Below are 19,294 nucleotides of genomic sequence, written 5' to 3' on the forward strand. Positions count from 1 at the left end.
AATTATGCTAAAATAGAGAAGGGGATACACGGTGTCGATCCTACCTCAGTGGCAGGTTCCGTGTGCAACGTTGGAGGGGTTAGGCCAGCCAGCACCTTCAACTTCGCCTCGAATGTAGAAGAGGGTTGAAGAAGAAGAGAAGACATTGTAAGAAACACACAGTTAGTTGAATGGAGCTGGTACTTGGCATGGAGCAGAGAAGGAGGAGGGCGGCTGCACAGAGAAAACGTGAATGCAAGAGGGAGAATAGGGTTTCTCTCTTTCTGAGAAGCTTTTATTCAGAATAGGCTATTTTGCTGGATCAGGTCCACCACTTGCCTCTTCTGATTCCTGCGTGAAAAGGGGAGGAGGAAGCAAGAAAGTTTTGACTTTCTTGTTTTCCTTCTTTTTAATTCAATTTTTGTTTTTTCTTTTAGTTTTTCAAAGCTTCCAAAAGTGGGGGGTGGTTTTGAAATTCACGCCCCCTATCCTTCTTTCTTTCCTTCTTTGTGTGTAAGATGAAGATGGAAGGTGGACTTTGGAAATCTCGCCCCCCAATCCTTCCTCTGCAATAAAAAATATATATGGAAATTAATGCCTGCCAACTTAGCTCTCTGCAGAAAAAGGAAACTTCAAGAATTCAAATTTCTGGATGGTGTGGACTTTATGGATCTCATATCCAATCCACAACACACCTAGGACTCAATCCAAATGGATATGGGTCTTGGGTCATGGGTTGGACCCAATTGGATCTCCTGATGAGATCCAAATCCAAAATTGTGCTCGAAAATCCAAAATTACATTTTTAATCTCTATTCTCTATCGTGCAATTTTTAGTCCTAAACATGGGCAATTATGTCAAAAAGCTATAAAATTGCATGCATTTGACTATGAAGATGTAGCTCTTATCAGGAATAGCATAGGTGAGGTCTATGCAATGTTTTTATTGGAAAAGAAAAAGGGAAAACCGAGGTAGGACGTGTATGCATATATGTATGTACATTGTACATGCATGTCGTTACATGGGTTATATATATATATATATATATATATGTGTGTGTGTGTGTGTGTGTGTGTGTGTGTGTGTGTGTGTGTTGTAAATCTGGTTTTCTTGGTATTTTTGATAAAAATCTAGATTTGAAACATGTAACTTTATAGGATTGCAGCCTTTATGTTAAATCTGCTGCAAAACTGTATCTGAATAGCAAATCTGTGTATTTACTATGCAAACCAATTTGCAATCTGCACAGGATGAGATCTGGGGATCTCTATGCTAAGTCTGTTGCAAAAGCTATGTTTGCCTAATAAATCTGAGTATTTATTAGGCAAACCAGTCCGCATAATCTGTGCAGAATGAAATCTATGAACCCTTAAGTGAAACCAGTTTCGGAATCTGTATTTTAGTTAGTTTTTAGATTCATTGTAAATTCTGTTTTGACTGACTGACTCAAGTTCAACTTTATTCTATGTTCCACAATATTTTATTAGCTTCTTATCTGCTCTATATAGTTCTCCCAATTGCCAGTTTTTGGTAAAATGTGCTACTCTGTGTCTATGTCACATGGGTGCGGGTGCGGGTGCGGGTGCGACACGGGTGCGGCACAATTTTAAAATTTTTGGACACGGGGACTCGGCAAAAAAAAAAAAATATATATATATATATATATATAATTTTATTTTATTTTATTTTTAAAATGCCACAGGTGTCTGTGCACAGGCACAGCACTGTGCACTGTGCACAGGCACAGCACTGTGCACAGGCACAACACTGTGCACAGGCACAGCACTGTGCACAGGCACACTGCAAAGACTGTGCACTGTGCACAGTCACAGACTGTGCACAGTCTGTGACTGTGCACACTGCAAAGACTGCACAGTCACAGTGCCTTTTTTATATATATTTTTTTAAATAAAAAATATAAAAAATTAGTTTTTTAGGGACATTTTTGGACTCGGTCAAAGTTGACCGAGTCCAAAATGTGGACGGACTCGGCCTGGAATCGTTGACCGAGTCCGACTCGGCGTTGACCGAGTCCGGGCCGAGTCCGAAGCCGCACCCGAGTCCGCACCCGTGTCGGGGCGTGTCGACTCGGGTGCGACACCTCCTTAGCCGAGTCCGTGTGACATAGCTCTGTGTCTTGTTAGTTTTGGATCATGGATCCGACCCGCACCACATTCCAAGGATCCACCTCGGGATGCATGTGCGCCCCAAGAGGGCGGTGGCATATTGTAATTTATTTTTATTACTTATGTAATGTTATACTTTGTACAATACATATAAATAATAAGAGAAAGGGGCAAACCCTATTGCCGTCGACTCCCCTCTTCTCTCTTTACCTCACCTTTGTCTCTTGCAGGTTGAACTTTCTGACATGGTATCAAAGCACAGGCGCGGAAATCAATCATCTAGAAGACCTATAAGGACCAACACGTGCTTCTAAAGGACGTAGGATTTATTTCTTTCTCTTTTCCTTAATCCTTTTTCACGTCACATTCTAGTTTCTCTTTCGGTTCTTTTCACTTTCAACATTTTTCTAGTTTGCACGTCTTAATATTCTGTTCCAGTCTGCCAAATCTCTGATTTTCTCCCCAATTTTTTTTTTCTATTTCTTGCTACTCCTCTGTGTGACGAAGGCGCTGATATTATTTTAAGCACACGACATTGTTGGTTTTTCTCTCAATACACTGTCAGTACAGTCGGCACTCTAATTTGGAATCATCCCATTCCTATTTCCTATCTGTTATTACATCTCATTCTTCGTATAATCCATGGATTCCAAGTTGAACCCTAGTTTTCTTACTCACCTCATGACCCACAAGTTATCCCATGATAATTACTTACTTTAGAAGCGTCAGATTGTGCCTTTTATTCGCAGTCATGGTCTTTATGGGCATCTAGATGGGCAATCACCCGCCCCACCTACACATATCGTGCAAGAGATAACAGGTGAAGATGGGAAGGTGAGTTAACTTCGAACCACCAATCTTGCTTATGATATATGGGTACAACGGGATCATACATTAGTTGCTTACATCACTTCCACACTTTCTGATCGTGTTTTACAAACTATTTCTGATGATCAATCTGCTGCCGAGTTGTGGAATGGACTAGCTCATTCCTTTTCTCAGGTTTCCGAATCTCGAGCTTTGCAACTCAAGTGGCAATTCCAATCCATGCGAAAAGGAAACAAATCTATTACAGAGTTCATGGGGGATGTCAGGGTGATTACAGAGCAGTTAGCTGCCATTGGAAGTCCTGTATCAGATAAGGATATGGTACAACAGGTATTAGGTAGCCTTGGACCTGAATATCGCATGTTTTGCACGACACTCCAGGTTGTCTCAGTTCTTCCATGTTTTGATGATCTTCAATCTAAGCTTTTGCAATATGAGGTCAGTTTAAATCAGGAACACACGTCAGATGATGCTCATCCTGTGATGATGTCACATACGCCTATTCAAACAGGAGTCTTATTTACTCATTCTCGTCCCAATGGAACACCTGTGAACAAAGGAGGATTACTACCTACACCAGGTGGAGGAGGTAGTGGCTCAGGCAGTGTACCACGAGGTGGACGTGTTCCTACTTGTTTTCTATGCAATAAGCGGGGACATGTTAAAGCAAATTGCTGGTACAATCCTCAGAACCGAAACAAAACAGGGAGGCCAGATAGTCGGCCAGGGCAGAAGGCAATTCAGACGTTTGCACGCACTCCTCAGGGACAGGATCTTCCACAGGACGTACAAAATATCCTTATGACTACTTTCAATCAGATGAACTTGCGCCAAAATGATGAAGGTATATGGTATATTGATTCAGGGGCAGCAACACATGTTACTTCTGATGCAGGTAAATTTTCTCACTTGACTCCTTACACTGGAAATGACACTATAGTCATAGGAGATGGATCTCACCACCCCATCTCTCACACTGGAAATGTCTCTCTTTCTTTGCCTGAATCTCAATTACCCTTGTCAAATGTCTTACTAACACCTGCTATTCAAAAGAATATTCTATCTGTGTCAAAATTAGTTGATGAAACAAATTCTTCCGTTGAATTTACTCCTTCTGTTTATCTTAAGGACCTTCACACCAAGAAGACACTTGCTAAAGGTGAACGGCGCGGGAACATGTACGTCTTTGAAGAATCTCATGTGCCTTTGAGGACGTCGTCTTCCGTAGCCGTGGCTTCTTCAGCTTCTTCCTTTCCAACATTTTTGAGTCGATCTACAGATCATAGTTCTTCTTCTAGAGTCTTGAAACTTAATAAGCCAGACTTGTGGCATCTTCGTTTGGGTCATTGTAGTCAAGTTTTTCTTGACAAGTTGTTTGCTAAAGGTTTAATACCCGCAGTCAGTTTAGAGTCAAAATGTCCAAGTTGTCACTTATGCAAAAGTCATGTACTTCCTTTTCATAGTATCAATAAAAGAGCAACAAAGCCTTTTGAGATTATATGCTCAAATGTTTGGGGTCCTGCACCCACTGCCTCTCTTTTTGGATCTCGATATTATGTACTCTTTCTTGACTCTTACACTCGATTTAGTTGGATTTACTTCATGAAAAACAAACGTGAAGTTTTCAAGTTGTTCAAGCAGTTTCATGCACTAGTCCAAAATCAATTCAATACCAATGTTGTATATTTCCAGTGTGATGGGGGGGAGAATACATATCCCATGATTTTAGTGAATATTTTAAGGAGCATGGCATTACACGTAACATTTCTTGCTCTCATACTCCTCAACAAAATGGAGTAGCTGAGAGAAAACACAGGCATATTGTTGAGACAGCCTTGAGCATGATGCACACTGTGGGTATTCCTTTCTCTCTTTGGACAGAGGCTTTCCATACAGCTGTTTACGTTATCAACAGGTTGCCCATGACCATCCTTGAAGATAATTCTCCGTATTCTGTTTTTTATAATTGTCATCCATCATTTGAAGAACTACATCCTTTTGGTTGCGTATGTTATGTTCATATTGATCATTCATTGAGAAATAAGTTTCAAGACAGAGCTGTACAGTGCAAGTTTCTTGGGTATGCAGATGACTATAAGGGATACAGGTGTTATGATCCTCATACAGGCAAAATTCGGGTATTTAGAAATGTTGTTTTTGATGATGAAAATTTTGACATTCTGGGTTTATCTTCCACAGATACACAGGACAGTTATGATCCTTGGCTCAGTGACTCACTTTTATATGATTCGTTGCCTTATGATGATTCATCTTTATTGACAGACAATAAACCTTATACTTTCGATGTGGAACCGCATATAGAAGACATTCCTCCTACAACAACATCCTTACGTTTTTTTGGTCTTGTTTATTCTCGTAGAGCTCATCCAGTCAATGATGAGACTCCTCTACGACGTTCCACTTAGATTAGACATCCTATAGATCGCTGGGTAAGTTATAACAATTTCTCTTTGGATTTTCAAACATTTCTAACCACAATACATGAAGATTGTACCAAGGCCAGATAACAAGAATGTTGTAGGATCCAAATGGGTGTACAAGATCAAGCACAAACTGGATGGCAGTGTTGAGCACTATAAGGCTCGTCTGGTTGCACGAGGCTTCACACAGCAGTATGGGCAGGACTACGATGAAACGTTCAGCCCAGTAGTAAAATTGGGCACCGTCAGGATTATCATTGCATTGGCGTTACAACATGGATGGTCACTCAGCCAACTTGATGTTAAAAATGCATTTCTGCATGGTGAACTAAAGGAAAAAGTTTACATGGAGCAGCCACCTGGTTATAACATGCATGATTCATCCAATTGGGTATGTAAACTTCGACGCTCTCTTTATGGCTTGAAACAAGCTTCTCGATCTTGGTTTGAAAGTTTTTCCATGGAGATTCAGCATCATGGTTTCACTAAAAGTGTTCTAGACCATTCATTGTTCATATTCAAAAGTGATTCAGCTATTGTTTGAGTGCTTATATATGTTGATGACATCATTATCACCGGGAGTGATGAGGTTCACATATCTTGGGTTAAGTCTATGCTGATGGCTAAATTCAAGATGAAAGACTTGGGTCCCTTGCGATATTTTTTGGGTGTGGAAGTTGATAGTCGACATGAGACTATTACATTGAGCCAACATAAGTACACTATTGATATTTTACTTGCTACAGGGATGGAGAATTGTAAACCAATTAGCACACCTTGCCTTCTAAATCATAAGCTAAGTGCTAAAGAAGGCACTACTTATCATGATCCTACTTTGTATCGTCGAGTTGTAGGGATGTTACAATACTTAACATTCACTAGGCCTGACATAGCATACTCTGTCAATCAGGCTTCACAGTTTATGCATGCTCCTACAGATGTACATATGGAAGGAGTGAAGAGGATCCTTGTGAAATTGTCTATGGAAAAACAATACGCATACAAGCATGAATACTTTATAAAAGAAGTGTTCACAAACACTCTCACAACACTTGAACAAAATACGCAAAAAGCGTAAAAATAGTAAACATGCAATAATGCATGTATTGAATAAAAAAAACAATTGCTTGAGACTCTCAAGCTTAAGAAATACAAGGGGGGAACACCCCTATTTATACAAATGCCAAAAGGTGCAAAGGGGGGCTCCCAAAGGAGTCGTTGGGAGCCCCCAACGACTCTATTGGGGGACCCCCAATGCACATTAAATAATATAAAAAAAAAAAAAGAATTACAAAAAAATAAAAAAGGAAAATTACAACATATTCCAAAAAGGAATATGTGCAAAACAGGAAATTACAAAAATACCCTTTCGGGTAAATATATATAAATATATATATTTATATATATAGAGATATATGTACATATAATATATTATATGTAAATGTATCTCTATGTATATAAATATATATATTTATATTTACAATAATGATTTTTAGGAGATACATTTTAACAATCCTTCGGTATTTAAAGGGTACGATTGGAAATGGCTTGATGTATACCAAGGACACAACTTATACGTCAGGGCATCGACTATTCACTTATACAGACGCGGACTGGGCTGGTGATCCTGACGAGCGCAGATCAATTTCGGGGTATTGCATTCTTATCGGCAATAATATTGTAACATGGAGTAGCAAGAAACAAAAGGCAGTAACGCGATCTAGTACTGAAGCAGAGTATCGTGCAATGGCAACAGGAACAACCGATGTTACATGGGTGAGACATCTACTGCAAGAATTACAAGAACCGATCTCGTCCTGTATGCTTCTTTGCGATAATCAGAGTGCTATTAATATTGCCTTCAATCCCATCCTTCATTGTCGCACGAAGCATATCGAGATCGATCAACACTTTGTTAGACAAAAGGTGGAAGAAAAAGAAATTGAACCTGCATATGTTCGGTCAGATATGCAAGTTGCTGACATCTTTACCAAGGGAATATCCACTCATCAGTTTTGGGCACTCAAGGACAAGTTGAGCATGATCAAAGACCATACTCAACTTGAGAGAGGCTGTTAGTTTTGGATCATAGATCCGACCCGCACCACATTCCAAGGATCCACCTCGGGATGCGTGTGCGCCCCAAGAGGGCGGTGGCATATTGTAATTTATTTTTATTACTTGTGTAATGTTATACTTTGTACAATACATATAAATAATAAGAGAAAGGGGTAAACCCTATTGCCGCCGACTCCCCTCTTTTCTCTTTACCTCACCTTTGTCTCTTGCAGGTTGAACTTACTTTCTGACATGTCTGTGTGATCATGCTATTCTAGTTGGACAGCAAGGGCATGATTTTGTCTCTCCTAACTGAGGCACCTGATAAGTCTTTGTGATTGTTTTGTTTTTGTTGGTAGACTTGCATGCAAATGTTTCAATGTCATTCAAACAAGATTCCATGTAATCTCTTATCTGTGCATAATATCTTTGTGGGATTAGTTTTCTTCCTTGGCACTCGGTCTGCTTGTTTCATACCTTGTTTTGTTCTATGTTGCTCAGCTATATTATGTTGTGGTGTGATAATTGATTGGCCAACATTTACCTGGATAATGTACCTAGGCAATTGTATAAACTGTCAAAGCCCAGCTGACTTCATCGGCTGGGTAGAATCAGAATATATATATATATATATATATATATATATATATATATATATATATATATATATATATATATATATATATATATATATATATATATATATATATATAACTGGTACAGTTCTGGGCACTGTTAATTTATGACAAAACCCCAGTCGACCTGCAGTTCGGCTGGGCAGATTCAAACAATATATATATATATATATATATATACATGATGTGTCTGCAAGTTATGTCTAGTTTTATCATTTTGTATATGTCTAGATTATGCATTCTTATGACTGGATTGTTATGCATGTTTGCATATGAGATTGCGAATATTTTCATGTGACCACCAGTGTTGTCTCGTGTGCTGCCAGCATGGCTTGGGTACGTGTTGTACCTTGAGTTTGCTCGAAATAGCCGAAGGGGTTATTGATTTCACATGCTTATGAAATTTAATATGCTGTTTACATACATATGCATATAGTGAACACAAAAATATTGAAATTTACATTATTGTTGCATTGGCATGATCACATGCATGTTGGCATATTAGTCTTGAGATGAATCATGAAGATAAAGATGTATTTTGCAAGCATGTGTTCATATGCATATGTGAAATTGTTATACATGTACATTCTTACTATGTTTACATGAATGTGCATTTGTGGACATGTTTGGATAATGGTGTGATCACATGTTCACTGTGGTTTTTGCATGAGATGCGTTAGTGGTCAATTGTAAACCACTGTAGGCCATGTGGGCTTGAGCAGGTGTGCTCTATGTTTTGTTTTATGCATTGCAAAAATCCACTTGATAATTGTTGAATTAATTGCACTGCTTTATATTGTAACAGGTTGAGGTCCTGTTGTTGTATTTTGCATGTTGAATTGCAAAACGAATGTTGTGTTTTGCATATTGATTTGCAAAACGAATATTATAAAATGAATCTTTCTTTTGATAAAAAGATAAACAGAGAAAAAAATAATGTAATTAATGCTTCTGATGTCCCTTCTACAATGTGAGAATCCTGAATTTCGGTTTTGGAGAACCGTGATGATACTAGAACTCCGTGTGTGATTGTGCCTTTGAAACCAACTAGGTGGTTCACCTCCCGACCACAGTTTTAGGGAGAATCCGCCACTTTGCCTGGAGGTGGTGTGTAGATACAACTGTTGTTATTGGTATACTAAGAAAGCGACATTAGTGGATGCTGATTTTTCTAGTGTCCCGACATTAGAGGCTGAATTCAAATGTTTCGATAGATGGTATTGATTCCTGATATCTGTCGAGGGCCAAATGTGGAACCCAACAATAAAATACAAGTGTGTTAAGATAAACTAGGAACCTAACTTGAACTTCGAGAATTGTTGTGCCCGTTTTGAGTATTCGCAGGTTTTAATAAAAAGTGAAACTAAAATTGTGTGCATTTAATAGGGACATGCATACAAAAGAAAACTCTGATAAAAAGATAATAAGTTACTCATGCATATTTTTGTTCTGCATTAGATCATGCATCTTTACATGTTCTTTTAATTGCGGTATATTGTTGTTGCATGATGATTGTTCGCTAATGCATGAATGGTTATTTGAATACTGAAATTTGTTGTAGTTGTATTCCTCTAAAAATGTTGCATGAATTTGATTTATATTCTTCTTGCTTATTTAAATTATTAGAAGAATTCGTATGCAGGATCTATAATTCTGACATCGTATTCGTTATGTTTTTCACAACCTATGAAGCCCAGACCAGATGTTACAGGGAGCTACGAGAACTGCGTGACTGCTTCGACATTTTTCTTTAAGATAGAGTGACTCTATTTTGCTTATTTGATATTTATTTGTTTATTGTTCTTAGACTTTAATTATTAATGAATATAGATATTTGGTTGGTTTGATGGTTAGTGTAAGATCCCTTATGACTTTGAAATGTGTTGTGTCTGTAAGGCCCCGGGTCTCTGGGTTTGTTTTTGCAATTGTTTTGAAAAAAAGAAATTCTCACTTTTCAACGGGGTTGAGCTGGGGTCGTTACACTGTTACTTGCTGAGCTTGAACAGCAAAGGCTTAGGTTCGGATCCACTTGTCTGCACCATTAAGTAATTCTGTTAGTGGTTGTCAAGATCCTATGTGCCAATGGCTTTCATAAGAGTTGGTGGCTAATAATTTATGGCAGCTTGTTGCTAGAGCAAGGGACCACTTCCTCTTTGGTTCTAAATAATGATTGTCCCAAAATGTTTACTAGAGGGCACTGAACTTTGAGTTCATGCTGAGTTTGCCGCTACTACTTAATGTCTTTATTGATCTCAGATCGTTTTTTACCTGCTACTTCAAGTATGTCTAACATTACTAGCTTTTCCCACATTCTTTTCAGTTTGAATTTTGTGTTTGATTAATTATATCTATATGAGCATTTTATTGTTACAGAATTTAACAGAACTGAATAATGGAACTTGTAACAGAGTATCAGCTCGTCTCACACAATCAATTAAGGCAGATCCTGTCCGTCCAGAGTTTCATAGTGCCATTATTAGATGGGAGCTAAATGATGGAACTGGCTTTCCAGGGTGAGTATGAGCAAATTGGCATTTCTCTGATGGAGGCTGCGTTATAACTTCTGGCTTTGCAAAAATTTTAAAGATGTGTGTACGTGCTATTTAACATAGTGCTCTGGGGTTTGCAGTTTTGTTGCTGAAAGCACTGGTCTGCAAATGAGTAGTCGTCTTTTAAGTATGAAGTCTGCAAACTCTTTATTAGAATTGCCAGCAACAGGCACTGTACTTCCTCCTGGAACGTGTGTTCGCGCTGCACTAATTTCAGATATAAGCAACTTCCACATGTCTACGATGGCAGATCATACATCTTCATTAATTAATGGGGAGGACAGTATTGCTGGCAGTCTAGAGGGTAAGCAAACCATGGGTCAAGTTGAAGACGTAAAGGTCAAGGTTGCTGTTCTTACTGTGAGTGATACAGTTGCATCTGGATCTGGTCCTGATCGTAGGTAAGACTGTCATGGCACTTCATTTTTTCGATTTTCTGGTGTTGATTGTAAAACATTTTGCCAGTTATAAGTACTTTTGTTTCTGAAAACTTGGTTTTGCTAGCAAATCCAACTAGATCCCTTATCTGAAAATAGTTAAGTTTTCATGTAACATTAGTGAATGTGCTTGTTCAATTTTTATGTAAAATTAATGACTGTTTTCTTCAACAATATGCAGTCTCTTTCTGCTTATATGAGCGTGGTGCTTGTGTACATGTGCATGTACTTGGATGTGTGTTTTTTCAAAACGACTATGACATTGTACTAATTTTCAGATATCATAACCTTGTGCGTGAAGGCCAACTCTCTCTCTGGTGTGCTTCTTCAAGAGCACATGGTTGTCTCTGGTCAGTCATCCATGGCCCATGACCCAGCAGGACTCATGAACGCTTTGGGGGCTCCTGTAGTTGTTTACAATGATCTCTCTTGGCAGTGTGTGTAACGCCCCAAAAATCCAGGACTTGTAACTTTTAGAATAATTTAGAAAGCTTTGAAATCATACAATAATCAGAGTTTAAATAGTACTTCAGCGGAAAAATGATATTTTCAAAACCACAAGTCAATGAACCTTGAGTGCATTACAGTGTAAACTTTCCTTTGTCGAATCCCGCACAACTATTGAAATCAAATGATTTTGAAATGCAATTTCAATAATTGAGAATTTGTTCATGGGATTTTGCAACTCATTATATTTGCTGAAACCAAAAAGAAGTTTACTAAAACAGTTTTAGTAACTCAAGGTTTAATTAAAAGAGAATTTTTGAAATACACTTCATACCAAATTTACCTACATATCCTCAGGAGCGAAACGTCAGGGAAAGAGCTCTATCTTAATCTCATCACGCCATCGTGTCATCGCAGACTGTATTACCTATCCATTTCCTGCCCATAAAATGGGTCAGTTTCACTAAAAACTGGTAGGTGCACATACATGACGATATAGAACATAGTTAAGCAAAATAATTTAATATGTCAAGTAGACAGACAATTATATAGCAATTTAATTTCAACAGATTCATGGAGTAACTATTATGAGCAAAATGCTAAAACCATTACAAGCATTTCACTGACACAAGTAGGCTAATTATTATAAGCAAAGCACTGCATAAGCAAGCAAAATACGATGCTACATCAACCACACATACAATTTCATAAGTATTGAAACCCGTTGCATGTTATAGCTTTCATACGTGCATAACTCAACAAATTGTGTGATCGGATTTAAATTATGTTTCGATATTAACTGGCCAAGTGGGTACGCACAAGGCACGACTCTAGAAACAACCTAGACTGATCCGGGGGTTTATTATGCTATGTATTTTAAAATAACCCAGATAGCTGACTGAGTCCGCACCTAAGGGGACGGTCAGTGACCAAGAGAGAAATCCCCAAAGCAGCATAAACAATGGATGCATCCCGAACATGGAGAGCTACCACCTAGGATAATTATGGTAGTCCCTTTCTCCTAACTCCGATGACTGGGGAAGCCGAGTCTTTTGCTCGTAACTGTCATTAATGGCTTGTCCATCGAAATTTTTGTACCTTCCCGTCCTCTCTCCTGACAGGAGTCAGCAGTTCGAATGAGTACATCAGGGGTAGTTAACTGAAGACCCATTCTACATACTCTGGTCTTTTGACCCAACTCGAGTATCTTGCCGGTGAAGGCGGAAATCATCACTTATTTAGGTGATCTCAGCATTTTGTTATTTGCACTCATCAAGGTTGCCACAACCTACTCATCCAATCATCGCAATGTAAGAAGACGTACTTGTCAAAAGTACGACTACGATAAAAGGGATATGGTTTCACCAAAGAAACCCCAACAGATATTATCTGCATAAGAAGTAACACAACACAATTTGACAAGATAAGTCTTGAATTCATTTCAACAATATTTTGCATATTTCATGATACAAGGTCGTCTCGGATCTCTCGTCCGATCAACAAAGTACTTAACATGTCGTGCATGTCTAAAAGTACGCAACACTGAAAAAGGGAGGTGCGTAGGCTTCTCAAAAGGAACACCAACACACAACTTCATAACGATCCGAAGAATATAGGAGTGCTCATTTGGCATGATTCATCCTTAAAAGTCACAATGCCACATTAAGTCATTCACACAAGGCACAACACTATCAATCTTGCATCCAAAATTTATCTTAGTATCGACATGCGACACTAGATTGATAAATGAAGAATGGGTCCTTCAACAGAACCCCACTCATTCGTAGGCTCATGCCCCTGATCGGGGTTATTCGAATTGGGTCGCAACTCGAATCGGGGTTATAAAATATTTCTCCCAAGTGTGTGGACTTGGGAGGGCCCAAATGTGACTTCGCAATTCGACAGGACTTAAAACTTAACTTTGCAAAAGTTGTGCATTTTGAAGAGCACTGGGTTTGCAGAAGGAAATCCTCTTTAAAAGAACTATAGCGCACAAGCGCAACTTCTAGTATTTTGAAAACAACTGAAATCAGGTTAGACACAAGACTACATCAGTGTGAGCATATGCAGATTATAACATGACAACAAGCAACTCTCGACTTGCAATGCCGCACATCGAGCGAAAAGCACATAAATAACACACGAGGTACCAAAACCATACCTTGACCACTTAGATAGGCAAACACATAAAGTCATAAGTAATACACGAGACACGAAGTCGTACCTCACTCAAAGGAAACATGCAAGCAAAAATGGATGCAAGCAAACAAGGGCATATGTATTTTAAGAAATACGAAACCACACCTCAACTCATAAGCAACTATGCAAAATAATGATCGAAGAATGAAATTATACATCGACCCATAGGAACGTACAAGCAAGTATATATGCAAGCAATTAAGGGCATAAGTATTGCAAAAAGTACGAAACCACCTTCAACCACATAAGCAAATACACAAATTAATACTCAAAGAGTAAAATCATACCTCGACTCATAAATATGCAGACAAGAAAGTATGCAATGCAGAAGCAATATAAATCTAAGCATATCTAGCATGGGCATCTTAATTATTTCAACTTAAATAGGTTCATTTATTGCCCTTTGTGCGACTTTACCCTACCTCGGAATGTTGTGTAGTTGCGTACGCCTACGCGTGAGGATAATACGAGGGTCGGGCCGCAGAGCACGAACGGGGCCTGTAGCGTAAGCTGCAAAGGTACATTATTAGTATTCATTTAAATGAATAGGGAAAATGACAACAAAGGACTGGGGTCTCGGCTTCTCTGCAAAACGAGGCAGGGATCAACGGTCCCTGCTGACCTGAAATGGAATGGGGTAGGGTCCAATGACCCATGCCACCAAAGGAAACAGGTGCAGGGGCCATCGGCCCTTGCCGGATATTTAAAGAAGGGCAGGGGCCTGCTGGGTTTCCGAAAAGGGAGGCAGGAGCCGAAGGCTCCTGCTGGTTTTAAAGGAAGGGCAGGGGCCATCGGCCCCTACCAGAAAGAGAAATGGCAGGGGCCGATGGCCCCTGCCGAAAAAATGAGCAGAGAGAGGGGAGCGCAGGGGCCAAAGGCCCCCTGCGGCTTTCAAAGAGGAGGCAGGGGCCAATGGCCCCTGTCGTTCATGGAGAAAAAAGGCAGTGGCCATCGGCCCCTGCTGGTCTTTAAAAGAGGAGGAGGGCAGGGGCCAAAGGCCCCTGTCGGTCTTCGAAAAAAAATGGCAGGGGCCATCGGCCCCTACTGGGTTTTAAAAGAAGAGGGGCAGGGGCCGATGGCCCCTGTCGGAAGGTAAGTAGAGAGAGAGAGACACAGGGGCCTTTGGCCCCTGCCTGCGGCTGACGGGAGAGGAGAAGGTAGAAGAAGAGGTAGAGGAGGAGAAGACTGAGGAGATATAGGGCGTACCTGGAAGGGGGGCGCCGTCGTCGATGTCGGCTCCCTTGCGAGGTCGTCGGTGACGGCGATTGGAGAGAGGCAGCAGCGTCGGGAGGAGAGGAGGAGGTGTCGGCAACGAGAGAGATGGAGGTGGCGTCGCGGTTCGCAGGGGTGTCGGGGTTGCAGGCGAGGCTGTCGCCCGTAGGAAACGAGAAGGGGGGGGGGCGGTGCATCGATCCTCCTCTCGCAACGCTCTTAAAGAGCTCGGGGAGGGGCGAGATCTGGGGAAACCCTCAAGGGGCTTCCTTATCCTGCCGAAAAGGTGGAGCGGCGCGGGTGAGGATCTGCGCACAGGGGAGGGTTTTGCCCTCACCCTGCGTCGGGTTTTAAAACCCCAACGAGGGCGGGCCTGGGTCGGGTCCCGACCCGACCCGGGTCCGAACTTTTTTTTTTTAACGTGGGTTTTACAGTGTGAGCTATGACTGATGCCCTGTATTTCAACAAAGTCAAGCCAGATCATGCTGTTATTGACAGACACGATATAAGTATCTTCTGGATAGCATTCTGTTTCACATGAACACCTAATGCATCTGGATACACCTCTGTGAAAGATTATTTCACAGGGGCCACTTAATCGATGCAATAATAAAGGTTGCAGAGTGGCTGCCGCTCTTTTGACAAGGAAGTTGAAAGAGCAGCACTACACTGTACATTTAATGTTTGTCATGAAAATCTTCAACATCCTCAAGTCTTTCCATGCTTTCTAAAGTTGAAAATCTTCAACATGCTCAAGTTTGATGACTTTGTGTAGATCCATCTTCAACTAATTCACAAATCATCACATTGGAATCTTAAGCCAAGTCACCTTGTTATTCAGAGGAAGAAAACATATGAATAGCCATAGAATGAAATGATCATAACTCTAAAGTCTGAACCTTTCGCATAGGTGAGCTACGCTGTTGAGAAAATTTTGGCCCCTCCAAGGCTAGATGATAATGATTTGCTTTTGCTTCTTGTTTTTTAACAAAATGTTGATAATGGTCATCATGTTAATCCTGAGAATATTTAATTTTTTTGCTTTTTTAGGAGAAAAACTGTTGGTAAATCTTAATATGTTAGCACCTATTTGTCCTATAGAGCATGATTGTACTGTGTACCGAATCACATTAACTTGAATTGCAGACATCAATTAACTTTTATCTTGAATAGCCCTGGAATTGCAATGTGTTGATAATAAAGAGAAAAACAAAACCAGGGCCTAATGTATGAAACCATGAAACATGTTTATGAAAATTTAGTGAAGACGGGAGGCAGTAGGTGATGGTTCATCTTTTAATCATCCATGGCCCATACTTTCCTGGAATTAGTAAACTGATTTCTTTTTTGTTCACTGCCAATTCAAAATATATGCATGCATTTGCACTGCGAACTAGTCAAGTAGAATAACGGTTCAATCTGGTGTTATTTCTGAAGTTTATGTATGGCCTATGCATTATGAGACCATTTTACGTATATGTGTGTGCATGCACTGTAAACTAAGTCAAATAGAAAAAAAAAGTTCAATCCAAGTTACTTTCTTGTAATGCATGGCCTATGCATCTATTTACTCCAGTTTCAATTTGGTAATTGGGTACACCTGGAATGAATCACTAAATATTCTGCTTTTATGCTGCTTTCAGTGGACCAAGGGCAGTGTCTGTTATAAATTCATTATCAGAAAGGTTAGGAGGAGCCAGGGTGGTTGCAACAGCTGTTGTCCCTGATGAAGTGGATAAAATTAGAGATGTTCTTCGGAGGTGGTGTGATCGAGAGAAAGTTGACCTCATAGTTACTTCAGGTTGAGATTTCCTTTGTTCTCATGCAAATGATTCTTGTGTGTAGGCATGCTGTCACATGCAGACGTAATATATAGGATTCTGTATATGTTTGTGCCAGTGTTGTTAAAAATGCGCCTCAAGGCACTCTTCGCCCCAAGGCGAGGCCCTTTGTGCCTTGAGGCACAAGTAAATTTCGTAAAGGCCCTAAGGCGCATGCCTCATGGGTTATGAGGCACGCGCCTCATTAAATCAAGTCAAATGGGGGTCAAAGCCCACATTTGACCATTATTTGATGTTGAGCCCGACCCTAATTAGGGTCGGGCCTCTCGCCTATCACTCTCCCTCTCTCTCACCTCTCCTCTTCTATCTTGGCTCTTGGACTCTCTCTCTCTCTCTCTCTCTTTGTCTCTTCCTCTCTCGCATCTCGTCTCTAAGAAGAAAAAGAAGAAGAAGAAGAAGCTGACAACAGGTACCAGAGTTGTTAGCGGGGAAGCGATTTGAGAAGCAGAAGCGAGAAGCGAGGCACTTTCAAAATTTTAGGAAGCGGGAAGTGCGGGACGACTTAGAAGCGAACCAGGAATCATCTCGGAAGTGACCTAAGAAACGAACTGGAAGTGACCTAGGAAGCGAACCGGAAGATACCTAGGAAGCGAGGGGAAAGCAAAAAAAGAGAAAAAGAAAGAAAAATAAAAATACAAACACAAAAAAAAAAGAAAAAAAGGGAAGTGAGCTTCCCCTAAATGGGAAGCGTGCTTCCCAATTTTTTTAGGCGCTTCTCAACATGTTTCTGAAGCACCATGTTTTGCGCTTCCAAAACGCACTTCGGGGAACCGTATTTCCCATGTCCTATGGCGCTTCCGGTAACCCTGCACATGCCTCTCTCTCTCTCCTTTTTCTTCTTCTTCTTCTCCCTCGTTCTTCCTCCCCTCCGCTCCATTTTTCCTCCTTCCTCTCCCTTTTCTTCTTCTCCCCCGTTCTTCCTCCCCTCTGCTCCATTCTTCCTCCTCCTTCCTCTCCTTTCTTCTTTCTCCTCCTCTTCATTTTTCTCTTCTCCTTCTTCCTCCACCTCTTCTTCCCCCAATGTTTCTTCCTCTTCTCTCCTGTTCTTCCTCCCTTCTTCTTGCATGTTCTTCTTCTCCCCTGTTCTTCCTCCCTTCTGCATGCCTCCTCCCTCTTCTTTTGATTATTATTTTGTATGTTTTTATGTTTTTCAAATTTTTATTAGTTGAATTTTTAGTTTTTTGTGAAAGCATGCATAGTTAATATATACAATCTAGCTGCATCCTCGCACCATTGTCTTGGAAAACTATCATCCCAGCCATCTTGTCTCGTACCACATGCTATCATGGCCATACCCATACATGCAAGTGTAATGAAGTATGCGAAATTACAAAAGCAAAGTGCAAAAGCACATATAAGTCCAAGAATGGATAATTACAAAGAAGATAGACAAGCACACAAGTGCATATACAAAAGTCCACCAGAATACCAGAAGCTAATAAAAAGAAATATTATTGAACATAATGGAAAAGGAGTGAATGAAATAGGGGGGATCACTTTCTTATTTATATACAAACACAAGAGGGGGGAGACCATTGGGAGCTCCCCTTTATAGAGTTGGTGGGGAGCTCCCAACGGTCATATTTATGACCGTTGGGGCCCCAACGACTCTATGGAGTGGGGCCCCAATGTTAAGAAAAAGACAAACTAAAAAAGGAAAAAAGAAAAAGAAGAAAAAGAAGAAAAAGAAGAAAAAGAAGAAAATAGTTGTTTCTAATCGAGAACTATTATTATATGTAAAAAGACAAAATACCCCTATCAGGTAAACTGTTACAATACAGATTTATATATATATATATGAATATTTATATATAATTCATAAGTATATATATACATACATATATATTTTTTTAACACTTCCCCTCAATCTTTACAGGGAAATGATAGAAAGTTTGTTAAGAAGAAAGAAAAATCGAGGAGCAGGAAGAGTTTTGGTGGAGAAATCAGTCAACTGGTACTCCGATGTGACATACGATAACGTAATAGTTTCTCTCAAATATCATGAACATAGTGATAATTCATCTCAATATGTGTTATTGCTTGCAATGTAAATTGCACTCTTATTGTCAAAGCACATCATCGATGGTGTTGAGATGATGATTCTCATATCACTGAGAAGACTTTTAAGCCGCACAAGCTCCATTGTTGTCGTAGTCATTGCGCGATATTCGGCTTCAGTTGATGATAATGATACTTTTTGCTGTTTATTACACCTTTAAGAGATCAACGAATCACCTAAAAAGATACAAAAACCGGTAGTTGAGATTCCATCATTTGGGTTATCACCCCAGTCAGCATCAGTATAACCAGTTAAATCTAAAGATGATGAAGATGATAAGAAAAGCCCTTTTGAAATGGTATTTTTAATGTATTGCACAATTCTCATAATTGTTGCCATGTGCTCTATACTGGGGGCATGCTGGAACTGACTTGCTGCATGAACAATATGAAGGATATCAGGTCGGGTGATGGAGAGGTAAGTGAGAGATCCAATTAATTGACGATATGTAGTAGGATCTTCAAGCAATACACCATCATCGA

The 19,294-nt window shown here is 40.0% G+C and overlaps 1 protein-coding gene across 2 annotated transcripts in view; it reads left to right on the forward strand.

Annotated features, from left to right (window-relative positions):
• B73 (molybdopterin biosynthesis CNX1 protein / molybdenum cofactor biosynthesis enzyme CNX1 (CNX1)) overlaps positions 1–19,294 on the forward strand; it is a 157,575-nt gene that overhangs the window by 105,923 nt on the left and 32,358 nt on the right. For both annotated transcript variants that reach the window (XM_089999537.1, XM_089999538.1), the window contains exons 8-10: positions 10,477–10,581; positions 10,698–11,018; positions 16,556–16,713. In XM_089999537.1, coding sequence (XP_089855663.1) covers positions 10,477–10,581; positions 10,698–11,018; positions 16,556–16,713 — 584 coding nt within the window. The remainder of the gene's footprint in view (positions 1–10,476; positions 10,582–10,697; positions 11,019–16,555; positions 16,714–19,294) is intronic.

Source organism: Nuphar pumila, chromosome 3 (genome assembly GCF_984573655.1).
Source record: "Nuphar pumila chromosome 3, dmNupPumi1.hap1.1, whole genome shotgun sequence".
Lineage (NCBI taxonomy): Eukaryota > Viridiplantae > Streptophyta > Magnoliopsida > Nymphaeales > Nymphaeaceae > Nuphar > Nuphar pumila.